General features: G+C 58.9%; 2 protein-coding genes across 8 annotated transcripts in view; one reads left to right on the forward strand and one right to left on the reverse strand.

Annotated features, from left to right (window-relative positions):
* Baiap2 (BAR/IMD domain containing adaptor protein 2) overlaps window positions 1-5,808 on the forward strand; it is a 66,436-nt gene extending 60,628 nt beyond the window's left edge. For 3 of the 6 annotated variants that reach the window (XM_051181798.1, XM_051181774.1, XM_051181818.1), the window contains one exon: window positions 5,402-5,808. In XM_051181798.1, the coding sequence (XP_051037755.1) occupies window positions 5,402-5,471 (70 nt within the window). In that variant the 3' untranslated portion in view covers window positions 5,472-5,808. Of the gene's footprint in view, window positions 1-138; window positions 1,703-2,070; window positions 2,119-5,401 lie in introns of those variants that run through there. The other 3 variants (XM_051181807.1, XM_051181782.1, XM_051181789.1) reach the window with 2 other exon arrangements.
* Window positions 5,809-6,355: 547 nt separating this feature from the next.
* The window catches only part of Aatk (apoptosis associated tyrosine kinase), a 37,855-nt gene continuing 21,643 nt past the window's right edge, over window positions 6,356-22,567 (reverse strand). For both annotated transcript variants that reach the window (XM_051181829.1, XM_051181838.1), the window contains 13 exons: window positions 19,898-20,031; window positions 17,352-17,499; window positions 15,139-15,218; window positions 14,726-14,844; window positions 14,378-14,465; window positions 13,869-14,002; window positions 12,333-12,417; window positions 12,125-12,246; window positions 11,512-11,661; window positions 8,701-11,230; window positions 8,476-8,623; window positions 8,165-8,353; window positions 6,356-7,432 (listed from right to left, as the gene is read on the reverse strand). In XM_051181829.1, coding sequence (XP_051037786.1) covers window positions 7,392-7,432; window positions 8,165-8,353; window positions 8,476-8,623; window positions 8,701-11,230; window positions 11,512-11,661; window positions 12,125-12,246; window positions 12,333-12,417; window positions 13,869-14,002; window positions 14,378-14,465; window positions 14,726-14,844; window positions 15,139-15,218; window positions 17,352-17,499; window positions 19,898-20,031 — 3,968 coding nt within the window. In that variant the 3' untranslated portion in view covers window positions 6,356-7,391. The remainder of the gene's footprint in view (window positions 7,433-8,164; window positions 8,354-8,475; window positions 8,624-8,700; window positions 11,231-11,511; window positions 11,662-12,124; window positions 12,247-12,332; window positions 12,418-13,868; window positions 14,003-14,377; window positions 14,466-14,725; window positions 14,845-15,138; window positions 15,219-17,351; window positions 17,500-19,897; window positions 20,032-22,567) is intronic.

The following is a 22,567-nucleotide window of genomic DNA, read 5'->3' on the forward strand; positions in this document are numbered from 1 at the left end:
CTCTCCTGGCTTCATCATCCTCCCAGGGGCCAGGCAGCCTGCTTGCTGGCCAGAGCTGCTGCCGGCTGGCGGTGGGCCTGCTGCCCCGGCTGGCGGTGGGCATGCATCTGGGCAGCTGTCCTGTGCTTTGTTCCACAGTGGCAGTGGCACGCTGGTGTCCACAGTGTGAGGACGCTGACCCCAGGCGGCTGCTCTGAAGAGCCCTTCCCCGTCTCCATCGGTTTTCCTCCTCAGCTCTCGTTGGTTTGTTCCCGGGTTATTTCCTTTCCACCCGCTCCGGCCTTTTGTTTGTGACCGCAGACTCTGAGGTCCCCAGGGTCCATGGTGCTGCTCCCTGTGCTCATGCCCCCAGCAGGTGCCCTAGCCTTGAGCATTAAATGCCAGGTGGGGCCTGCTGGCTGGGTGGCAAAGCAGCGTCCTCACCTGCTGCCCCAGCCCTGTGGTGTTCACAATGCGCATCCCTTTTCTAAGGCTGGCCACCAGCCAGGTCTAGAGTTTGAAGAAAAAGAAAAATCTTAAAAAAAAAAAAAAAAAAAAAAAAAAAGAAAAGAAAAGAAAAAAAAAAGAGAGAAAAAAGAAAAACAGGAAAAAGGACTTATTTTTTTTTCCTGAAAACAAAAACAGATATGCATGGACTTCGGTGTGCGTACTGTTACTCTGCATCTGACCCCCAGAGTGCTGGCTTCTTCTAGAACAGGAAGGGGCTTAGGGCCCTGGGGGCTCAGGCCCAGGGACCTTGGCCCACCTCAGGCCCCTTCCAAGGGTTACACCGAGAAAAGGGGCATACACGGGCACTCCAGAAGCCTCCTGAGGAAGCTGGCCACTCCTGTGATGGAGGCTGCGGCCCCAGCCAGGCCCTGTCCAACCCACAAGGCCAGGCACTGGGCCTCTTTCCTCGGCAGATACTGCTGGGCAGGTGTATGTAGGACAGTGTGGCGTCCCTACACTGGGTGGCGTTACCTCATGCAGTACCCTGGCAGGAGCTGGGGACAAGAGCAGGTGCTGCCCGGCCACATGCAGACATTCCAAAGACCTCAAGACCAGCCCCACCCATCCATCCACACACACACCTTTGGGGAATCATTTCTATAACCAGCCTTTGAGGGAGTCATGGTCCTGTTGCCCTTGGCTGCAGAGGGCCGCGGGGAGAGGCAGGCCCTGGCCCAGCTCCTCCTAAGCACCCTCATCTTTTGTGTGTCTTGGTGACTTTAGAAACAGGCACACTGGACTCAGTGGCTACTGGTTTTGTCTCTTCACACCCTGAATTCTGGGCAGTGGAGCCCAAGGCCCAGCAGGCTCAGCCCTGCACCTGGCGGGAGCCCATGGGAAGCCGCAGACGCGCCTCTGATGTGCTTAGCAAAACCCTTCCGCAAGCCTGCCGAGGACTAGGGCGTGGCTGGTCGAGTCTGACGCAGCAGCTCAGACACAGAGAGACAGGCAGACCCTATTTTATATTTAAGGAAAACACAGCCAGAACTTGGACCTGTGTAAAGAACTTTCTGTGTTCTAATTTTGCTAAAAGTTTCAAATCCAGGGGATTCCATGTGCAATGGATGAATGTAGACACAAAACAGCAAACTTGTATGAAGATGTAAAGTGCTAAAAAAAATTATTTTTTTCCTTTTTCCTTTCCTTTTTTTTAAAATCTGAACTGTGCCCTGTACTGCAGTCAACTGTTGGAATAAAGGTTTTATTTATTGCACTGAGTTGGTCTCTTTCCAGATCCCTGCCTGTGTTGGGGCTGTGTGGGCCACGCCACACCTCAGTGCACCCCAGCTTGCAACCCAGCCTCAGTCTCTTGGCTCATCTGCAGACGATTCCAAGACAATGTAGGCTTGCAGATAGAGCCAGCCCAGCTGGCTGTGCCCATGACACCTGAGGGTGACTACCTGTGCTGGCGTGCCCCGTAGTCCCCCCTCTGCCCAGCAGGTGGAGCCGTGTGCCCGACTGTAGGTTTCTTCCCGGCAGCCTGCACTCCCCCACCAGGCATCCATCCTGTCTGGCCTTCTGCTTCCCAGCGTCCGTCCGTCCGTCTAGCTTTACTTAAATAAGCCTTGTGTTTCCTTACAGTGCTGGTGTCGAAGTGGCCAGATTTTGAGCTGCCCCTGACTAGAGTTAGTAAGTTGCCCTGGTTTTGTGCCCATCTGTCTGCATCTGCAGTGGCAATGGCTAGACCCTCAGGCCTGAGTCAGGACTGTCTCCACAGGAGGAGTCTGTTGCCCGGCAGGCCCGGGGGGCCTCTGCCAAGTTGCCTTGCTCTGGGCGCTGGGCCTTCCTTCCACTGGTGGCCTCCTCGGGCTTGTGGCTCTCTCCTACCTTCCTTCTGCCTGGAAGCTTGTGGTTTAACTCTGCCAGATACGGGGCTGGCCCAGGTCCATTCTCTCCTACCCTGCTGGTGCTTCCGTCACAATTAAAGGGTGACCTGGGGGAACAGCCTCCCCCAGTCACTCAGCATGTACCTGGGTGCTCCTCTGGGGTGTCCTGAGGGTTTGTAATGTGCCCAGCTGAACCAGCCTGGGACTCAGGTCGGATAGACCTCTGCCATCAGATCTTGCCTCTGCCTCTCTCCACCTCCTCACATAGCTACAAGACACTGGCCAGGCTGCTTTTTCTCTGGGTGCCAGGAAAGTGGGCAGACGTGGACCACTTGGGGCAAGGGGAGGACCCTGCTTCACATTGCCTGCCACAGTGGAAGGGGTTTTATTCCCTTCCCTCACCACAGAGATGGTGGCCTGAGAAGCCAGGAGCTGTGTTCCTTAACAGGAGTGTCATTACCCCCCCCCCCGAGTCACAGTGATGCATCCCAGCCCACGGGCAGCCAGGCCACTCAGGCAGACCCACAGTGTGTCGCCCTGCCGTTACAGTTTTCCTGGGCATCTATGACGGGAACCCTGTAGAGCTCTGCTGATGTTTGCTGAGAGGGTGAAATGCCCTTGGCTGACTCTGGGCTGGCCACCTAACTGCACACCCGCCCCTAACTGCACACCCAGGATACTCTCTGGGATGGCCTATATCTCCTGCCTAAGCCTGCCAGACCTCACTGCCCACCAGGTCCACTCAGCCAGTTAGGGGCGGTGTCAGGTGCTGCAGAACCTGAGCAAAGGCTCAGGGAGGTTGGTGCAGCCCTTCCTGGGGCCAGGTCCCTTGTGTGCTAGGCCTGGGACTTGGGTGTGATGGACATAGCTCAGAATGGGTTTGCAGACTCAGCACAATGCTGTCAAGTCACCCCTGATCATTTCCCAGCCATGGTCTGTCTATCCTTCTAACTCACCTAGCCAGGGGTGAAGGGGATGTTCCAAAGCTACCTGTGGTTGTTGAGGGGTATCCACTGAAACACAGCTCATGCTGGGTTTAGGACTGTAGGAGGGTTGCTACCACCCTTGGTTTGGCTCCAGGGGTGCCCCAGCCCTGTGTAGGTAGAGGAAATGGAAGGCTGTGGGTACACAGAGGGTCCTCCATGAGGACTCGCTCTCGGCGGCAGTGGCCAGATTCTCATTCCGTGGTTATTGAGGAAAATAGTAAATGGAGACGGAGAAGGCAGGCTGTGCTGGTGCAGGGACTTGAGCCTGTCTAGGTTTCTGGTCTTGGTATTTGTTGTTCATGGCTGGCTGGCTGGGCTGGGGAGAGATCCTGCATAAACGCCATGTGTCCGTTCCCGGATGCCTGGTCCTCCTGTTCCATTGGTGCAGATTCTGTTGCTGAGTCCTCTCTTGCTGGTGTTAGTCTCTGCTGGGCACACCGTGTGCTAGCCATGTCCCCTGCAGGGTAATCTCACCAGAATGCTTGAGTGTCCTCGAAAGGAAGCATGTCCCTGGATTCTGCTAACTAGAACATGTACAGAGAGAGACTTTGCGTTGGCTTTGGCATCTGTGGATGGTTTTCTCTGCCCTGAGTGGCCCCGTGCCTTTGTGGGAGGAGAGAAGAACAGAGCCTCTTGGGTGGGGCACTCCGGGTCCAAACTTCCATTCTGGTCCCAGCTGGTGGGTTCAGGTGTGAGCCAGATGAGCAGGAGTAAGGCATGGTCAGCAAATTCCTCAGCCGTCCTGCCCTGGGACCTGGGGCCGCCTGCTCTTTGCTTTGCTCTGTCCCAACCCCTCAAGAGGAAGACAATGTCCTTGTCCCAGATCTCCCCAGAGCTGTTGCCTTTGCCAGGCTTGAGAGCCCTTCTATAGAGTGGGCAGTGGGTCAAGGACAGCTAGCCCTGCCAGAGGCTGCAGCCAGCGCCCTCACTGTGATGGGGGGCCCTAGCTCACACCTCAAGCAGCCACAGTGAGGGGCTGGGGGCTGCAGCACAGGAGCCTGGCACGGGGTGGAGCTCCGGCTACGAGCAGAGCAGATAGTGGCCCCTAATCTCTGGCTCCCAGCAGAAGTGAGCACAAAACACCACAGCCCACAGGGACCTGAGCCTCCTGAGCTTCGCCTTCTAAAACCTCGCAGTCCAAGTGTTTCAGATTTTTAGAAAATCTTCAGGAAAATGTAGGGTGAGGCTCTACCTATGTAGGTCTTCCTGGGGACCCTGAATGGAGAGGCTGCTCGCCCACCCTGGGCCTACCATCAACCCCCCAGGCTTCTGAGAACCCACCAGGCACAGAGGTGACCCCATTGCAGGTAATGGATGTAGAACCAAGCACGCTTCCCTGGAAGTGCAGTCCTGTGCCTTGCGAGTCCCCGTGTCCACGAGCCATCTGTGCTGTCACTGTGGTACTGGCTGGCCCCTCCCACCTACTGTCCTGTGCTGGTCCCACTGGAGTGCGTCTTCCCATGGGGACTGCGGGACAGGCTGCCGGGAGGGCTGGCGTGGTACAGCCTCTGTGCTAGTCTGTTGCGTTCCCACCTATTGTCTTGAGTCTTGTTTGTGTCCTTCAGCTGTGGCCTGAGGGCACTGGGGTGGCTCAGCCATCACTCAGGGAGGTGGCTAGTCCCCCAGCAGAGTAAACTGCCTTCCAGCCATCCCCATAGTGTCCATCCCCAGCCTGTGGAGTCAGGGCACGTGCGCCTCATGTCTGTCATGTCTGTGTGTCCAGTGTGCCTCCTGTGGTGCCCTGCATGTCTGGGCTGGTTTGTGTGACCTGCTGTGTCCGGGAGAATCGCCACCTTGGGCCCAGCCGGGGGTGGGGACTTACCAAGCTATAGCAGGCCTCGCTTCCTTCCTTGGGGACACTGTCAGGGCTATCCACCCTGAGTTGGGAAGGTAATAATAGCTAGTCGTGTCATGCCCACTCTGACACCCAGCGGGGCATGTAAGGGGACAGTGGACTAACAGGCCTTGAGACAGGACCCAGCTCCATCCCTGACTCCAAGAATAGGCCACTGGGGTCCAGTACTGAGTGTCCCTGGTGTAGCCTGGGACACAGCTTAGCTGGAGCACCTGCCCAGACTGAAACCGTTTTTCTTTCCCCAGGAACCCCTTCGCCAATGTTCACCTGAAACCAACAGTGACCAATGACAGATCAGCCCCTCTGCTCAGCTGATGGGCCCACCTGTGTCCCCGCCCACACCACCGAGGGTAGCTGCCGTGTGCTCCTGTCTGGAGAAGACAGCCTTGCCTCCACTCCCTAACGATGCCTCACATCTACCCAGCCTGGGCTGGATCCCAGCTGTTCCTGGGGAGGTGTGCCCCAACAGAGGGGCCGGCCGGCACTCGGGGCAGCCACCTCCAGTCCCGACTGTGGGACCTTGAACACACAAGTGGACATTCTGTCAGCTTGTAGCTGGAAGGGAGCCTATTCCCATGCTGATTTTTTTTTTATTTTATTTTTAATTTTTTAGTTCGTATGTGTCTGGTCAATAAACATGTGCCTACCTGTATGCAGTGTGCGATCTGTTTGCTCGGCCAGGAACAGCAGGGGGCGCACTATACCCTTATGAGAGTGATTTATCATGAACACAGCTGTGCTGTTGTGCCTAGAGAAGAACCTGGCCCCAGCCCAGCCCCCCAGCTGCTTCCCTGCTTCAACTGAGATGGAGCACCTTTATAACTTCTTCAGATCTTGAATGCGGGGGTGTGGTGAGCTGAGTTGATGACAGAAGTTTCAGGGTGCAGGGATCCAGGGGAGCTCCTTTATCGGTTGCCCCAGGAAGAGGCCTGGAGCCACCTACCCATCAGGCAGGCACATAGGCTAGCCCCAGGACAGGGCAGAGTGGAGAGCACAGAGTCCAGCTGCCAGTTCCCTGCCTCCCACTCTACCACCGCAGGGCTGGGGACAGGCTGGGGTGTGCGGGTGGCTGCTCTGGGAGGTCTGACCTGAGAGAGCCATACTTGAGGGACAGGAGAGGTGACAGCTGGGTTCCCCACCTGCCATCCCCCTGAGTGTTAGCTACAGACCTAGAAAGAAAACACCGAGTGCAGAGGCTGTTTCTTCTTAGCTTGGTTTCTCTTAAAAAACAAGGAACAAGAACACCATTGCACCAGCATCCTATCCTCAAACTAAAAACGGAACGAAACAAAAAACATCGCCCCACCCCCAAAGCAACAATATACTTTACATGTCTTTGGCAACAATAACTTAGAATCACCCATTTCCATTCACTCCAGCATGTTACAAAAATATTCCCTGTACAGCCCACCCCGAGCCCTGTGCTCTCCCAGCCCCGCCTGCAGGCAGGAGCCCACACAGTGGCTGTAGAGTTCATTCTATTCTCCTCTAGCCAGAGTAAGGGGCAGAGCACTGCTCTTCGAGGGAGAGCTGCCCACACTACCCTGGGCAGTCAGTCAGTCCGGCTGCAGTCCGGAAGCCTCCGCTACACAGTAGGACCTAGGCCAGAACAATCCAGACAGACCCTGTGGAGAAGGGAGGCTGGACACAGGCTCTGAGATAAGAGCTTGGAGGCCAGGGTCCAACCTTGTTCAGAGCAAACCTAGACCCAGGTGAGAAGGGAATGGGGGACCCAAAAGGGACCTGCAGGCTTAAAGCCATCTTGAAACCTGGCCAAGTGTGCTCTGAACACAAGGCAGAATGTAGCCAGCAGGGCATGCAGGTCCTTGGACCGCATGGTCCTGGCCTGAGGACAATCCACCACCAACAGCCAGCCATATAGGGAGCGTGGCTGCAGGGTGTGGGGTGTCTGTCCAGGAGTGGGAAGCCACCTAGGGGTCAGAGGGCCCTTCTTGAGTGTGGACACCCACAGGCCCTGGGGCTACAGGTCTGTCCAGGGGCTAGCAGCAAACCCCGGTGTCCACCCAGAACACATTCTACCATGAGCCAGCACAGACACACGGCCCAACACGTCCAGGGCTAGATTCAGGCCTCCTGTCCGCCTGCTTCTCCAGGATCCTGTGGGATGCCGATGGTCCCGGTTCATGTCCAGTTGCCATCCTTGCTGCTGCCTGGATTGGGTGGCAGGGGCTCCAGGGACAACACCAGCCTCCGAAGGGTGGAGCTACCTGGGTCTCAAGCCTCTGTGTATCGGTCCCCAGCACTTGCTGCCGGGCCTGGTAAAGGGGGTGCCATGTGAGCGTGTGGAGAGAAAACCAGACGCAGGCTCTCACATACCCAAACTCACCCACCCCTGGCCCATCAACAGGCCTGTTCAATGTGGTAGACCTCGTAGTGGGCGGGAGAGGGGGGGACCCATTTCTCCATGTCACCCAGATCCAGAGCTAGCAATGCTTAGCACGTGTCCTCAACGTCCCACGGGAGCTGAGGCCCAAACAAAGAGGACATGGTCAGGGTCATGAAATTGTCTCCCTGTCTGCCAGGGATGAGGATGACCACAGCCACGGTAACTGGGAGAGAGGGATGGGGAAGGGGACAGGCAGAAGGGTGGGCCATGGGAGAGGAACCTACCCTGATGCGGGCACATGACAGGGTGAGCTGTGGCACCGCCACTTGGGTAAAGTTCCCACAGGGACGCCTAGCAAGAACCTTAGATCAGAGGCATGCCAGGAGATGGCAGTAGAAGCAGAGACCACCGTGCTGGGAATGTTCTAGCAAGTTGTGGGAAGACAGGGTAGGGCTGAGAAGAGCAGACAGTGCCCAGTGCCTGCTGTGGAAGGCAGACTGGGCACACTGGGCAGAGGGAGGGCAGGTCCCAGGAGGCAGGTGGCCAAGTGAGCAGCCTATGTCCAACAGGCCAGGGGCCACCACGTCTCCCTGCTGACACCCTCACGGCCAGGCCCTCACAATCCCCTCTCCTCCACCTCAGCCCCACCCACCACACTCACCTCCCACTGACTGGGCCTCTGAGTCGGACACGTGAGTGATGGAGAATCGGGAGGCAGGTGTGGGGGATACGGTGAACCGTGAGAGGGGAGCAGCTGGGGTAGTAGGCGTGGCCAGGACAGTGCCAGCAGTCACCAGAGCGTCCTTGCCGGGCACCAGCAGAAGATCGTCATCCCACTGGAACCTACCGCCTGCAAGTCGGGCCGCCGAGTGAGTCACTTGCATTATGGCACCTCCCAGCCCCCAGTGACATTCAGAGCCCAGGCTTCCCATGACAGTGATATCGCCATCCGGCCCGCAACACCTGGCTCACCCTGTTCAGGAGTAGAGCTGTCGGGCAAGTGGTCAGCCCGCCGAGGCAGGCCATGGGCACTGGGTGAGCCGGGGCTACCCTCCAGGGACGCGGGGAGTGGTTCCTTGGTGCTGGGGAAGGGCTCCCCAGTCTCTCGGGTGGGGCTCTCCTGGAGGGACAGAGCACTGTGTGACTCCGGCTGCCTGCCCTCTCCCAGCCCTGTACATACCCTCAGCGACAGCCCACCTGGTCAAAGAGGTAGACCGTGACATCGTCAAAGAAGGACACCGCCTTCTTCTTGCGTTCCAGGTCCTCGCAGAAGGCCTCGGACAGAAGGCTGGGCATCTTCAGCAAGCTGCGCAGATTTCGGGCACTCTGGCTCTCGGCCACTACCACAGGCACCGCTGGTGGCTCCTCTTCACTGTCCTCACTGGGCTCCTGGATGCTGTAGCATCGAAGCTCCTCGTCAGATTCGTCGCTGTCCTCACTGTCCTCTTCGTCCTCTGGCCGGCCCTCCAAAGCCCCAGGGTGGCCAGGCAGGGCCAGGCAGAGTGGGGATCTGGGTGTGGAGGGGCTCCCCATCCGCCCGGGCTGGGCTGGCTCTGACAACTGTCCTGAGGGGCCCTGGGACTCCATGCCATTGCCTTCTGAGCTCAGCGGGACTGAGGTCGACAGGAAACATTTGGAATGACTAGGGCCGGGCACAGGCTCTGGCCTGGGGCCATCTGGCAAGGGCTCCTCTGGCTGCTGTGGTGGGGATAACACCTCCCTGGGGCTGGTGTCTGGGGCCTCCCTGGGCCCCTCAGGCCCCGGAAAAGCCTGCACAGACTGATGCCCTGAACTAGGTGGGCTCTTCAGGTCTTTCTCCTTTTGGGAGGCCTGGACCCCAGGGCACTTCTCAGGGCCAAAGGTGGGTTCAGACTCAGCATCCAGGTCCGAGAAGTAGGCAGAGTCTCGATAGGGGTTCTTCTTGCTGAGGCCACCAAGGGAGTCAGAGGGCAAAATCTCGGGCCCCGGGCTCTCACCCTCTGAGGCTGGCTCCCCGAAGGCCTCAGGCTCGTTTGACTCATGGGCCTCTTTGAGCACAAACTCTGGGGACTCATAGTTCTCTGTTTCATAGCCACTGTCCATGGCACGGGGCTGCCCAGCAGGGCGGCCAGCAGCTGACGGGCTCAAGACCTCACAGCCACCATCACTGGCTGAGGACGGGATGTCCAGGGAGTCCAGGGAGTCGGGGGTCTGCACCTGCTTCTGCAGACAGCGCACGGCTGGTGCTGTGCCTGGCTTCTCAGCGTGAGGGCCATCACTGGACAGGTCAGTGAAGACTCCTGACATAGTCTCAGAACTGCCACAGCTGTCCAGAGCTAGGACCGGCTTAGGGCCAGTGACCCAGCTGCCGCCGCCAGCAGCGGGTGTAGGAGAGGCAGGCAGGATGTCGGGAGCGCTTGCCTCCTCCAAGGGAAGTGAGGCTCCTTCATGGGATGGGGAGGGGACAGAAGGATGGGCTAGCTGGGACTCAGGAGAGCCCTCGGCCTCCTGGACAAGTTTGGGTTCCACCCGGGGGTCGTCACCCCCTCCTACAGCTGCCTCTGTCCAGGGGCGTGTGGCCAGGCAGGCAGCAGGTGCCAGGCCCTTGGCAGGACACAGAGGGAGCAGGCTGAAGCAGCGGCTTCGCTCCTGACCAGGGGCGGCTGCTACTAGTTCAGGCAGAGATTCTCTGGGACCCTCCTGGGACAGGGGGTGGCCCGGCTCAGGGGAGGCCCGTGGGGTCTGCTCTAGGCTGGAGCAGTCATCCCTGTAGCTGTCTGTGAAGCTGCTCACATAGCCAGGGTCCCAGGATTCTGGGTCTCGGCCACCACTGTTATTGTTGGCTGACATGTTAGAGCCCCAGTGTCCACAGTAAGCAGCTCTCCCTGCCTTCCCCTCCTCCAGCTCCTCATCGCTGGGGGATGGCCGGGCCTCAGGACTCCCACAGGGAGATGCACCCAATGGGTCATCAAAGAAAGGTGGGCAGAAGGTGGCCACACCCCAGTCTATGTCTTCAGCTGGTAACATCGGGGTCCCAGGAGAGGGTGAGCGTGAAGGGCAAGGTGGCTCTTGCCTCCTGCGTGAATGGTGGTCACAGGGGCCCCACAGGCCCCCAGTAGGGGGTGCGTGGCCCAGCAGTGGCTCCATGACAAGAGAGGTGGCGGTGCTGTCTTCCGAGTTATTGTCCTGGTCGGTCACAGCTTCCGGGCTGGGAACACAGCCGGCGCAGTCCGGATCATGGCCGGCCGCAGGCTCTGCCCCCTCCAGGCGGATGAAGTACTCACTGCCCACCGAGGGGCTGTGGGCGCTGAGCACGGGCACCACACCAGGCGGTGAGCTGTCAGGCGCACAAAGCTCCTGCAGGCGAGCCGCCGAGTCCGGGCTAGACACGCCCCCCGCAGGCGGGAATGCCTCGGCGCCAGCCTCCCACTTGTATTCAAAGTTGAGGCCGCGGCTCGTCTCAGTCACTGTCAGCACATCATCGCTGTCCACGTGGAAGCCGTCACCCATGAACTGCTCCAGCAGTGGGAAAGATGAGGCCGCAGTGAGTTCAGCAGCAGCCGCTGGGCCAGCGGAACCTGACCCCAGGCCTGCGCTGCCACAGGGCCGCAGGGAACGCCAGCGCCGCTCGAACTCCTCCTCCAACTCCGTGGTGCCCTTGGCGCACAGGTAGGAGAGCAGCAGGTGGATCTCTTCAGCTGTGGGCCTCTGCTCTGGCTGCAGCCAGCAGAATTGCAGGACTTCGTACCTGCCGGGAGGCCCTTATGGGTGGCCCTGGCCACGTCCACAGGCACGCTGGCCAGGAGTACAGTCGGGTCCCCCACGTGAAGGGTACTTTAAGGTGATCTCCCAAAGCAGACCCAGTAGCCCGGGAAGGGGTCTGGGGTGGGGTATTCCTGGGATCCCCCCTGCCTGTTCAGGCTGCAGAGACCCAGAAGCATGTAGAAGTGGACCAACCAGCCCCAATCTGTAGAGCTCTGCCCTCCTGTGCCCCTCTGCCCAGCCTGTTCAAGGGGGTGGGGTCCTCACCAGCGATCAGATAGAGTCAGCTGCAGCTGGGGCTTGGGCAACTTAAGCTGCTGCTCTCGGACGGCGTAAGCCAGCACCTGCCGGTCCGAGTGCTGGGGATAGGGCTGGGCACCCAACTCGAAGAGCTCCCAGATGGTCACTCCCAGGGACCTGCAGGGGCAGCCACAGTAGACATGGCTGAGCATGGCTGCATGGAACCCCCGAATACTTGCCATCATAGCAGCCTCCCCAGGACCGGAGCGCTTTACACTGCAGATGTCCTTCTCTAGGGGCACGGGTGCCAAGTCAAGGCCCTGCACGTCATGATGGCGTCTAACCTAAACGTGCATTTTGGCCCAGGATCGGTGAGTGTCAGTTGGTCTTTAACTGCCAGCCCTTCTGCCAGAGCAGGGACATTGGGAACCACAACAGTTGCAACTAGGAGCCTATGAGTGATCTCTCGAGGCCACCTGGTGGCAGGCATGAGCCCTGGGTGCCAGTGTGCTCCCTAGTCAGAAAGGAGGGAGTGAAATGTGGGGGGGGGGAGGGCAGAGCTGAAAGCCAGCACCCCCACTACAGGGCAGCTGACACCAGGGCATCCCAAGGCCCTCCCAGCAGCCAGGCCTGCACTCACCACACATTGCTGGCCTTGGTCTGATCTACCACCAGTAGGTTGCCGTGCACCTCGTCCACCAGCTCAGGCGCAATCCAGCGCAGCGGCACCCACAGCTGGTCAGCAGTCACGAGGTAGTCTTCCTGTGGCACACGGGGACAGGGTGGGAGTTAACTCCAGTCAGCAGCCACCCTTGCATACGGGCTGGGCTCGGCCTGCCCACACTCACCCTGTATTTGCAATGTGACAGGCCATAGTCGCCAACCTTCACCGTCAGGTCAGCCGTTAGCAGGCAGTTCCTCAGGGCCAGGTCACTGCAGGGCAGTAAGCAATGTCAGCAAAGCGTGCCAGCCAGGGTGTGGCCAGCGCTGTGGGTCCTTCACCCACAGCTGGGTGATTTGGTTCCTGCCTATAACCAGGCAGGCAGACAGGAAGGGTTATCTGAGGGGCCACCTGGGTCCACACCCTACACTGGCTATTTTGGACGCCGGCGTGGACGGCACTTTGAACACGCAATCCAAGTGAAGATAAGGCTAGAAGATGCTCAAGGAACCCCGGCAAGGTGCTGCCTGACCAACACTAGAACCCCAACCCCTTCTACCCTTTTCCTGACCGACCCACCGGGGTCCCCAGTGCCATAGAGCGAGGTTCTGTGAGTCTGAAGTCCCCCTCCAGGACCTCAGGAGGTTAGAATCATGAGGAACCTGAGGCCGAGCATCGCGGAGGGTTTGCCAGCAGTCAGAGCCCATGTTCTAGAGTGTAGCCCTGCCCTGCTGCACAGAGCTGGGGCTCAGGGCTAGATCAGGATGGACCGACCGCTTAAGTGGCATCCTGGGGTGCCAGCTTTAATCCTCTTGCTTGGCGGGAAGGCACATGAGTGTTTGGGGCAACGGACAACAGAGTGGCGTGGGATGTGCCTGCATCTGCCATACTACTGTGATGCAGAGGGCCTCTGGGTGAGGATGGGGCCATCCTGGCCTGCCTCTACCCCAGGAGGACTGTGCCAGGGGACAGCTGAGGGGCGGGGTGGCCTGTGGATAGGGCAGCTGGGGCTAGGCAGCAGGCAGGGCAGGAGGCTGGCAGCTGCCCTCTTCAACAAAATCACTGATGCTGGAGTCAACTGTGCCATCACTCAGCACCAGGATGTTGTTGGGGAGGACGGCCTGTGCAGCGTCGGGGCTGGCAGGGCCACTTGTCCATCGCCACTTCTTCCAGCATGTGTCCCCGGCTCACGGGAGGCTGGGCATCCTGGCCAGAGGCAGGGCAGGGCCACCCCCTCCCACTGCAGGGACAGCCCAGTCACTCCCTTACCGCACAGGCTGGGGCTGAGTGTGGGGCCTAAGTGTGGCTGACCAGGAAGAGGACACAGTGTGGGCTTCTTCATTTAGTTGTCTACAAAGTGAGTCCCAAACGTCAGTCTTTGCGGTTTTTATTTGTTTATTTCGAGGCAGGGTCTTCTCTACGTAGCCCTGGCTGTTCTCAAACACACTCTGTAGACCAAGGTGGATTTGAACTCACAGGGATCTGCCTGCCTCTGCCTCCAGAGTGCTGGGGTTCAGGATAATGAGTCACCACGCCCTCACAGTTTTAAGAATTATAAAACGCCTTGCCAAGCGGCTGTGTAGTAGATGAACTCAGTTCACGGGGCCCTTAAAAGTGGGATCCCCACACCGCTTTCTCATGCACAGGCGTTCTGTCTGAGGGTCACGGCGCTAGAGAACAGGGACTTTGTGGCCATGGCCTGTGTAGTCTCACCGCCCCTCACCTGTGTACGTAGTTGTGACGATGTAGGTGCAAGACGCCGCACGCCACCTCACACGCCATGCGCTGCAAGGTCAGGGGGTCGGGCGCCATGGACTCTGTCACCCGACAGCTCCGTAGGTAACCTTTGAGGTCCCCCTGCCAAGAGAGCACACGGTAACCTGCTAGCTGTGGGCAGCAGCACCTGCATCTATCTGGTGGCCTGAGGTGCTCACAGCAACTTCGGCAAAGCCGTGTCTCAAGTCTGCCGCAGCGGCCCCCGATACAGCAGCCTCGGCTCTTAGCATCACAGCCGTGCAGGTAAAGGGGCCCCGAGGGCAACCAGAAGACCCAGGACTCGGGCTGTGCCCCAGGAGCCGCGTGAGCCCGCGCTGGCGCTCCACTTTAGGGATGTCGTGGGGTCCCAAGAGGCAGAGCAGGAGAGGAGGCCTGCTCAGAAAGGTCCCCACTTCCCCTCAGGACAACCGGGCCTCACTGGAGAGCCAACGCTGCCTCCCACAGATCGCCACGTACCAGAGGACAGAACTCCATAACCAGCAGGTAGGGGGTCACCTCAGCGCACTGGGCCAGGCACTGGAGCAGGTTGCTGTGCTGCAGGGCCCTGGAAGAACCCCGGCTATCTCAGTTGCAGGGCAGGAGGGGGCGCAGCCCTCCCCTTACCACAACCACAGGCTTTCCCACCATGCGGATCCCTGCCCCACCCCACCCCAATGCACCTGTAGGGCCGCGACCCGCCCCACCCCCACCCCAATGCACCTGTAGGGCCGCGACCCGCCCCACCCCCAATGCACCTGTAGGGCTGCGACCCACCCCACCCCCAATGCACCTGTAGGGCCGCGACCCGCCCCACCCCCAATGCACCTGTAGGGCTGCGCCTCCTCCAGGAACTGCATCTGCTCCTGCACGCTGGCGCTGGCCTTCAGTTCCTTCACCACCACCTGTGAGCCTCTGACGCCCGAGTGTACCTCCCCCAAGAACACCTGCCAGATGTGACAGGCATCACCGGGCCCTGTCCAGTCTCCATAGGAAAGGGCCATTGGGCCCCTGGTGCCTCTGGTGCTGTGCAGCATCCCGCCAAGCCCTTTGGCTGGGACGCTCGGCCCAGGTCCATCTCAAGGCTCCCACTTGTCTCCCTCTCCAGGGTCCACGATGAGGAAGGGATACTCGGGTGCGTGGTCCGGTCAGGGGTGTGTATGAGAAAGGGCCCTCCCAGGGGGCTCCCAGGAGAAGCAAGCCCACGCCTTGCTATTCCCACCACCCTGAGGTGTGCTTACCTTCCCAAACCAGCCGTGGCCAATCTCCTTTAGGTACAGGAGGCTGTGCCGGCCCAGGTCCGTGGACTTGAGAAGTTGCACTGTTTTAGAATAGGAGACTCAGGAACCACTTAGCCGATGCTGCCTCTCCATCTTCCACACCAGGCTCTCCAGGGCCCAGGGAGCTACCCCAAGTCCCCACTAAAGTGGAGGCCGCGTTTGAGGGCTGCCATTAAAGGGCAGTGTCTCTCAGGATGAGCAGTGACTGCTGTGAGCAGAGGCATAGATCCCAATCCGCATCCAGGCATATTTCTGAGCAAGCCTGGAGAAGGGTCTTCAGAGTCCCAGGGATAAGCCAAGCCCAGACAGCAGGGCCTGGAAGGCAGCTTTGGATGAGGCAAGAAGCTGATGCTTAAGGAAGGCCTGGGAAGACACCCCACCCTGCCACAGGCTGGCACTCAAACAGCAATCACACCAAAGGCGCCTTTGTTGGGGGCTGCTTGGCACAGCCCTGTACGGGACACACTGGGCCCATTCTCCCTGTAGGCCAGGCTGAGTGAAGTCAGCGAAGGGGAAGGGTCATTGTGGGCAGAGAGAAGAGGGCAAGGGTTCATTGCACCCACGCACGCCCCCTCAGATTCCCTGAATTCTGCTCCCACGCTGGCCGATAGCCCCGAAGGCCAGAGGTAGAGCTGTTGGCAGGGCCCAAGGGAAGGGGGCAGCCCTCAGGGACTAATAGACTCAGAGAATGTTGGCTTGGTGCCCAATGCACGGGAGAGTTGAACGGGGTGCTGTGTCCTAGGCCTTAGACCCTGAACCCAGTCTGTCTGGATGCCTGTCCTCCACCCTGGGGCTCCCTAGGACCTCAGTTATCCCAGAGCAGGTTCAGGGTCTGGACAACAGATACCAGGGTAACTGTGGGGGTAGGGAGGATGATTGCACACTGGGAGCTAGAGGCAGGGCGCAGGCTCGGGGAGGCCGACCCATCCTCACTCCAAATTTCTCCCAACTTGAAAGAAGTTGCCCCCCAAAAACAACAGAGCTGAACAATGGAGAAATCATGACCTCTGCCCTCTTCTGGGCCCCTGTCCTTCCTTGTCCTCTCTCTCCTCGGCGTGGGGGCCAGCTGGGATCTGTGGGGTCCCTGCACTGATGGGTCCAGCCCAGTCCATCATGGCAATGCCTGCCAGTCGGCCCCTGCCCCGCCCCCACTCACTCCTACAATTAGGTGATGCCGAAGGCCTCTGGGAAGGTCCAGGACCCTGTGTGGTCAAGCCTGCCTGCCTCTTGTGAGGTGCTAGGGATAGCTACACTGGATAAATGTGTTCATGACATAGACTTCCATACTTGGATCCTGCCTGACTCTTGAGCTTTCCGCCATGAAGGACCATGGAGCATGCCTGCGGCGTTGGGCCAGGCTGGTGGCCGGAGGGCCTAAGTCTCTATTGGCTCAAACAGGTACTAAGACCTCTAGCCCTAGGTGGAGGCTGGGTCCTTGGTTGGAGGGACTTGGTGGGGGGCTGGCCCAGGGTTGAGACCTTGGGGCCAGCAGCACCCGCAGCTTGACTCCCCCCTCAGTATCCCTGGAGCCATCAGACGGACACTGAGGATCAGCCCTTGACTGAACTTTCTAGGCTGGAAAGGCCTGAGAGCAGACTGCTGTCGAGGCGAGGTAGCCATAGTGCCAAGCAACCACCTTGACCAGGGCAGAGCTGGGTTCTGAGACTCAGCCACTGACCTGTGGCCTCTAGGGTCTGCAGGAGGAGGAGGGAACTAGCCTAGGGGGAAAGACTTCTGGGAGGAAGGCCTACACTTGCCCCCAGGTGGGACCAGAACCCTTGTATTGCTCACACTCCCTTCGCTGTGTGGGAGGGCCCCGTCTGGCAAGCACAATGAGGCTACATCTCTATAAGGTTGGGCAAGGGAACCAGAGTCTAGGGGTTAGCATCTTGGAAAGAGCAGAGAAGGGCAAATAATCCTAGAACCAGAGTACTGGGCCACCTGCCAGGCTACCCTCAAGCCCGCCGACAGCTGGCCCCCAGATCCAGGAGGGAGTTAGCGAAACTCCAACCCAGCCCATCCTGAGATGCAGCCAAGGAGGCCTTGGCCCTCCCACCGCATAATACCCACTGTGTCCCTATCCCTGTCTGCACCGACTTCCAGAACCAAGTCCTCAGGCTTCCATAGCCTACCGACCACAGGATACAATGGAGGAGGGAGACAGGTCCACCTACCTGAGCGACCCGGCTGCTTGGCCATGGGCAAGGAGACTTCGGTGAGGGGTAGGACGTACACATCGGGGCCGTTCTGCGCAGCTGTGGCCGGGGAGCCCTGCTCCGAGAAGTCGGCCACATACTCATCCCCCTCCGCATTCTCAAACTCCTGCAGGTTGGGCCAGCACAGGTGGGCGGTCAGGCACCACAGAAGGTCAGGGGAGACGTGACAGGATGTGAAAGGCCCGTTTCCCACAGTTCAACTGGACTGACACAGGGCTAGAGCGGGTACCCCTGCTGGATGGCCCCGACACACCTGTTCATGGGCCCTGCCTCTTCCAGAACACCATCCCAGGAGGGGCGGAAGGCCTCAGCCTCAGCTGGGGTTGTCAACTCAGGCTGAGTCCTGCCTGGGGGGAGGGCTAGAGACAGGGCTCAAGGAACAGAATCAGAGCAACCCTGCACGGACCCCATCAGTGGTCCCCACCTGGCTTGGAGGAGGCTCATGGTCAGGAGCTCCTTACACATCCCTGGGAGATAATTAGACGCCCCCCCCACCTAGCGGGACAGGGAACAAAGCACCCAGGGACTTGTTCCTCACTCCTGTCTCTACCACCTGCGTCTAGGCAGTGGAGTCCCCTCCCTGCTGCACCCAGGCCCCGTAAGAGCCTGCAGCTGGGCACCCCTGGGCGCCACTCTGGGACAGGCTGCTGTTTTGCAGGGTAGAGATCACCCCCACCCCACTGCATCTTGGGCACCTCCCAAGCAGAGTTAGTCAGGGAGGGGCCACAGCCTAGTTTCAAGCAAAGGCAGGGTTAGTGGCAGAACACTTGCCTAGAACCACAAACAAACCAGGGGCAGAGTGAAAACAAGTCCAGCCTGTCCTCGGCACTGGGCAAGTCTCCCGGCCACGGCACTCTGTCCCACCCGCACCCCCTGCCCAGGTGGGGGGCTGAGGCTCTGACAGTGGAGGACTGGGTGCCGACCAGAGCCTGGCTACCCGCTCCAGGCCACGTCCCTGTGGACAGTTAACTATACCCTGGGACCTCTTCTCTTTCTCTTCATTTGTCTTTCTGTAAGTGGGGTGGCCCCATGTTCCTGGTGGCTAGCCCAGGTCTGTACTCTGAGAGCAGAGCCTGTGACATCTGTGGCAACCCCCCACGCACAGAGTCTAGAAGACCACCTTATTATTTCCTCTAGTTCCACACACCTTGGCCTGCGATGCCCACTCCCCCCTTTGCATTAGCTCTGGCTCCAGGCATTACCTTCCCATGCTGGAGAGCCAGCAGGGTTCCCCCAGCACAGCGGGCGATCAGATAGCACAGAGTGAGCATCAGGGCTGCCAGCCCCTGCCCAGGACAGCTCCAGCAGGGAGCCCACTGTGGAAGCAGGAGGCAGTGACCCTCCCGTCAAGACACAGTGGTGCTGGAATGTTCTGGGCACCATGTTCCGAGGGGAGAAGGGCATGGGTAGGAGGGGCTGCGGCCAGCCCTTGTGTGGGGCCTTGTTCTTGGTGCCCCAGGAGGGGCTTGCTACACAATGGCCAGCAAAGCCGCACCCTGGGTTCCCACCCCCACCCCCACGACCTTGCAGCTCTGCCCTCAAGCTCCTCCAGGAAAGCAACTCTCCTGAGTTGCCCAGCCTGTAGTCAGGAGACTTTCCCCTGGGGTGGGGGGTGGGGGGCCCAGGGCGGTGCCACTCAGGTACTAACTCCCCTGTCTGTCTGGGGGCCCGTGTTACGAAAGGCTAACAGCGTTTGGCACAGGTTACCCAGTAGGAGGAGCCCCCCATATACAAGTCCTCCTCCACCCTGACCTCTGCAGTAGAAACCCCACCTCCTGCCCACTCTGCCACCCAACGTGGGTGCAGGAATGACAAGGGCCCTGGCCAGGCCTCAGTGTGCTGACAGGCAAGGCCTTAGCCCCCTGCAGCCCTGGAAGGTCAGCTCTGTGCTTTCTGTCCTGACAGGCGTGGCCATGGGGCTGGAAATATGCAGGGATGCCCCTGGGCCCCCCTCCCTAGAGTGGAGGCCTCAGCTGTGGCATCTGGTCCTAGGGAGGTTGTAGCAAAGGCTGCAAGGCCCTCGGTGGACTAAAAATAGGATGGCTGCTGTAGCAGCAAACCCTTGTTTCTGGAACCTAATGGATGACCTCTGAGTCAAAGATGCCCAAGCTAGGGATCTCCCAAATGACGGTGTGGGCGTTGGGGAAGGACGTCGGTGGCTTTGCCTTCCCTCTGACTCAGTGAGCAGAGACCTCATGGTGTCTTTACGGCCAGTGAGCGCTCTCAAGAGCCCTGAAAGGCTTCTTAAGGTCATTTTAGCCTCCCTGGATGCTGACAGGCCTGGCCCGGTGCTGGAATGGGACAGCATGAGCCATATCTACAAAGGAGGCCCCTAATTGAGGGGCAGGGGGCCCCCAGAAGAGGGGCCGTGGGATGCCAGACAAGGGGTTGGTTCAGCTCATCCCAGGTGTCTCCAGAGAAATCAACCATCATGGCAGCCCCAGGATGAAGGGGAGCTGGGCGGCGGGTGGACACAGCAGGCCCCTAGGATCCTGTGTCCTCACCTTGAACCCAATGCCGCCCTTCTTACAGCACAGGCAGGCCAGCATGAGGACGATGACAGTGAAGAGCCCCGAGAATGATACAGCCACCACGGCGAGGGAGGATGACCAGGACAGCTCACTGAGCGGAGCGCCGTCTGCAAGAACAGAGCACAGGCCCCCTCTCAGCCTCCGACGCCGCCCCTCGCCCTCGCGCTGACCCTGCACCTGAGCCGACCGAGCCTCTTCAGTTAGCCAGAGCTACGGCCCTAGAGGAGTGGCCAGTGTGTGCGGCCATGCACACCTCACTGCTATGTTAGGGTCTTAGGCCGTAAAGAGACTCGCTGTCGGGGTTGGAGACAGCTCAGCAGTGAAGAGTGCTGGCTACTCTTCCAGAGGACTAGGGTTCAATTCCCAGCACCCACCTGACGGCTCAGAACTACCCCAACTCCAGTCCCAGCAGATCCAAAGCCCTCTCTGGACTCCATTGGCACTGGGTACACACAGTGTTCAGACAGGGCTTTAGGCTAACACATCCACACATGTAAAAAAATAAAAATGAAAATATCCACACTCATGGCTCCGGACCCCGCTCTACCACTCGGCCCACCTTGGGGCTGAAGGCCACCAAAGGCCCTGCTTCTCAAAGGTGCAGAGATCTCGCTGGCACTGAGAAGCTGCATCGCTTCAGCTGGGTGGCAGAGCGCCCCGCATGCAAGCCTCTGCTTGTCCCCCAGCTCCCCAGGGGAGCAGAAACTCCTCCCTCCTTTAGCCCCTGATCCAAATAAGCCAGCACATCTCAGATGGGAATACCCAGGTGCTTAGGACAGCAGAACACAAGCCCCAGCCCTCACTGTCACCCCTTCACAGTCAAAGGCTGGGGGGGGGGGCGCTAGCTGTGGTAACTACAGCTAGCTTATGGGGCTAGGGCATCGCAGGATGTCTGCTGGATGGGAAGGCATATGCTTGGGAACGGCTGTGCCTTGTGGGCCTGCCCTTCCTCAGAACACAGGCTCTGAGTCACCCTCTGTCCCTAGAGGCCTTCTCTGTTCCATAGGTCCTCATTAAACTCCTAGCAATCCAGAGCACCCAGCTCCTCTGGGTGCTGAGTCTCTGCAGCCGCTGACTCACTCACTCTGCCACCGAGGCAGGGACACTACACACTTGGGGGGACCCAGACTCAGCTCATAGACAAAGCATTTGGGAAGGCTGCCTGGAGGAAGCGTGAGCCTGAAGGCCAAGAGCACTGGCTGAGATTTCTACTTGGGTGCCTGTGAATACTTCCCACTCTGCACCTAGAGATGAGCAGGTCCCATGAGCTGGGGTAGGGGCCGGGGCTAAGGAACAAGGGTACAGGGCAGCCAGCAAAGCAGAAGGTGGGTAACACCGTGGTAGGGTAAACAGCCAGTAGCCAAAACTCCTCGGGAGGCAGGCACTTTCATGGGACCGGTCCACACTCTGGGCCAATGCCCTTCCAGTGGCCTTGGCAGGCAAGGTTTCTGTGCCTGCCTGCATGCATGTGCCTTGTACATGTATGTGTGGCCCTGCATGTATGTATGTATGTATGTATGTATGTATGTATGTATGTATGTGAACCAGCCCATACCACACAAATGCCACTGTATGCTCACACCCGAGAGTCACGTGAATGTAAGGGGGGGGGGTCAGGGTGGACACATTGGGTGAGCATGTTGTGTGCCATTTTGCACCTCCGGAAGGCAGTGAGCCCCTGTGGACTGTGCTGTTGCCATGGCAACCCATCTCTCCACTCTCCATCGGGTACTATGGCACAGACTCTCCCCTCCAACACCCACTGCTGCCTACATCCGTGCCCACTGATGACCCTGGAGCCAGGGTCACCCCTAGCCTTCAAAGACACATCTAGAACCTCGGCTCACCCCTGTTTACACACATGCGCCAGATAGAAGCAACCCTGGGAAGGGCCAAGCTCATTCAGCCTGCCCTGGTTCCTGTCAAGGCCACTAGCCTTTCTGTGGGTCCCTTGTGACCTCCAGCAGGCCTGGACCACAGAGCCTTGTGTCAGGGCACTGGTTGGTAAGAGATACTCCATGAGAGGCATGTAGGTCCTTGTGCTCACAGACAAGCATCTTCAAAGAAAGGAATGCATAACCCCGAAGCTAGCACCCAGTGTGGGGCTCAACCCTCAGAGAAGGTAGGAAAGTTTTTCTTTAAATGAAAGCAGGGAGTAGGGAGTCACTTTCTCACTCAAGGAGTCTGCACAGTGAGAGTCAAATAACACGGATCCTTCTCAGTCCTCGAGGCAAAGCATTTTATACAATTACCAAGATGTTCGTTAAGACCCAGAGGAACGAAAACAAACAAACAAACAAACAAACAAACCACTCAGAGCAAAAGCCCTGGAACTCTGTGCAAGTAACTGTGGATCCAGTCCTTGATTTCCCAAACTGCTGACAACTGGGAACACAGGGATGCTAATGTAAAAAGAGCCCATGAGATGGATAAAATCAGCAGTGCGTTTAATCTCAGCACTTGGGAGGCAGAGGCAGGTGGATCTCTGTGAGTTAGAGGCCAGCCTGGTCTACAGAGCAAGTTCCAGAACAACTAGGGTTGTTACACAGAGAAACCCTGTCTCGAAAAGCAAAAATAAACAACAAACAAGCCCTCCCCCAAAAAGTTGTTTACGGTACAGAACAGACTAACTGTGAAATGTAG

Source organism: Phodopus roborovskii, unplaced genomic scaffold (genome assembly GCF_943737965.1).
Source record: "Phodopus roborovskii unplaced genomic scaffold, PHOROB, whole genome shotgun sequence".
In the NCBI taxonomy this organism is placed as follows: Eukaryota; Metazoa; Chordata; class Mammalia; order Rodentia; family Cricetidae; genus Phodopus; species Phodopus roborovskii.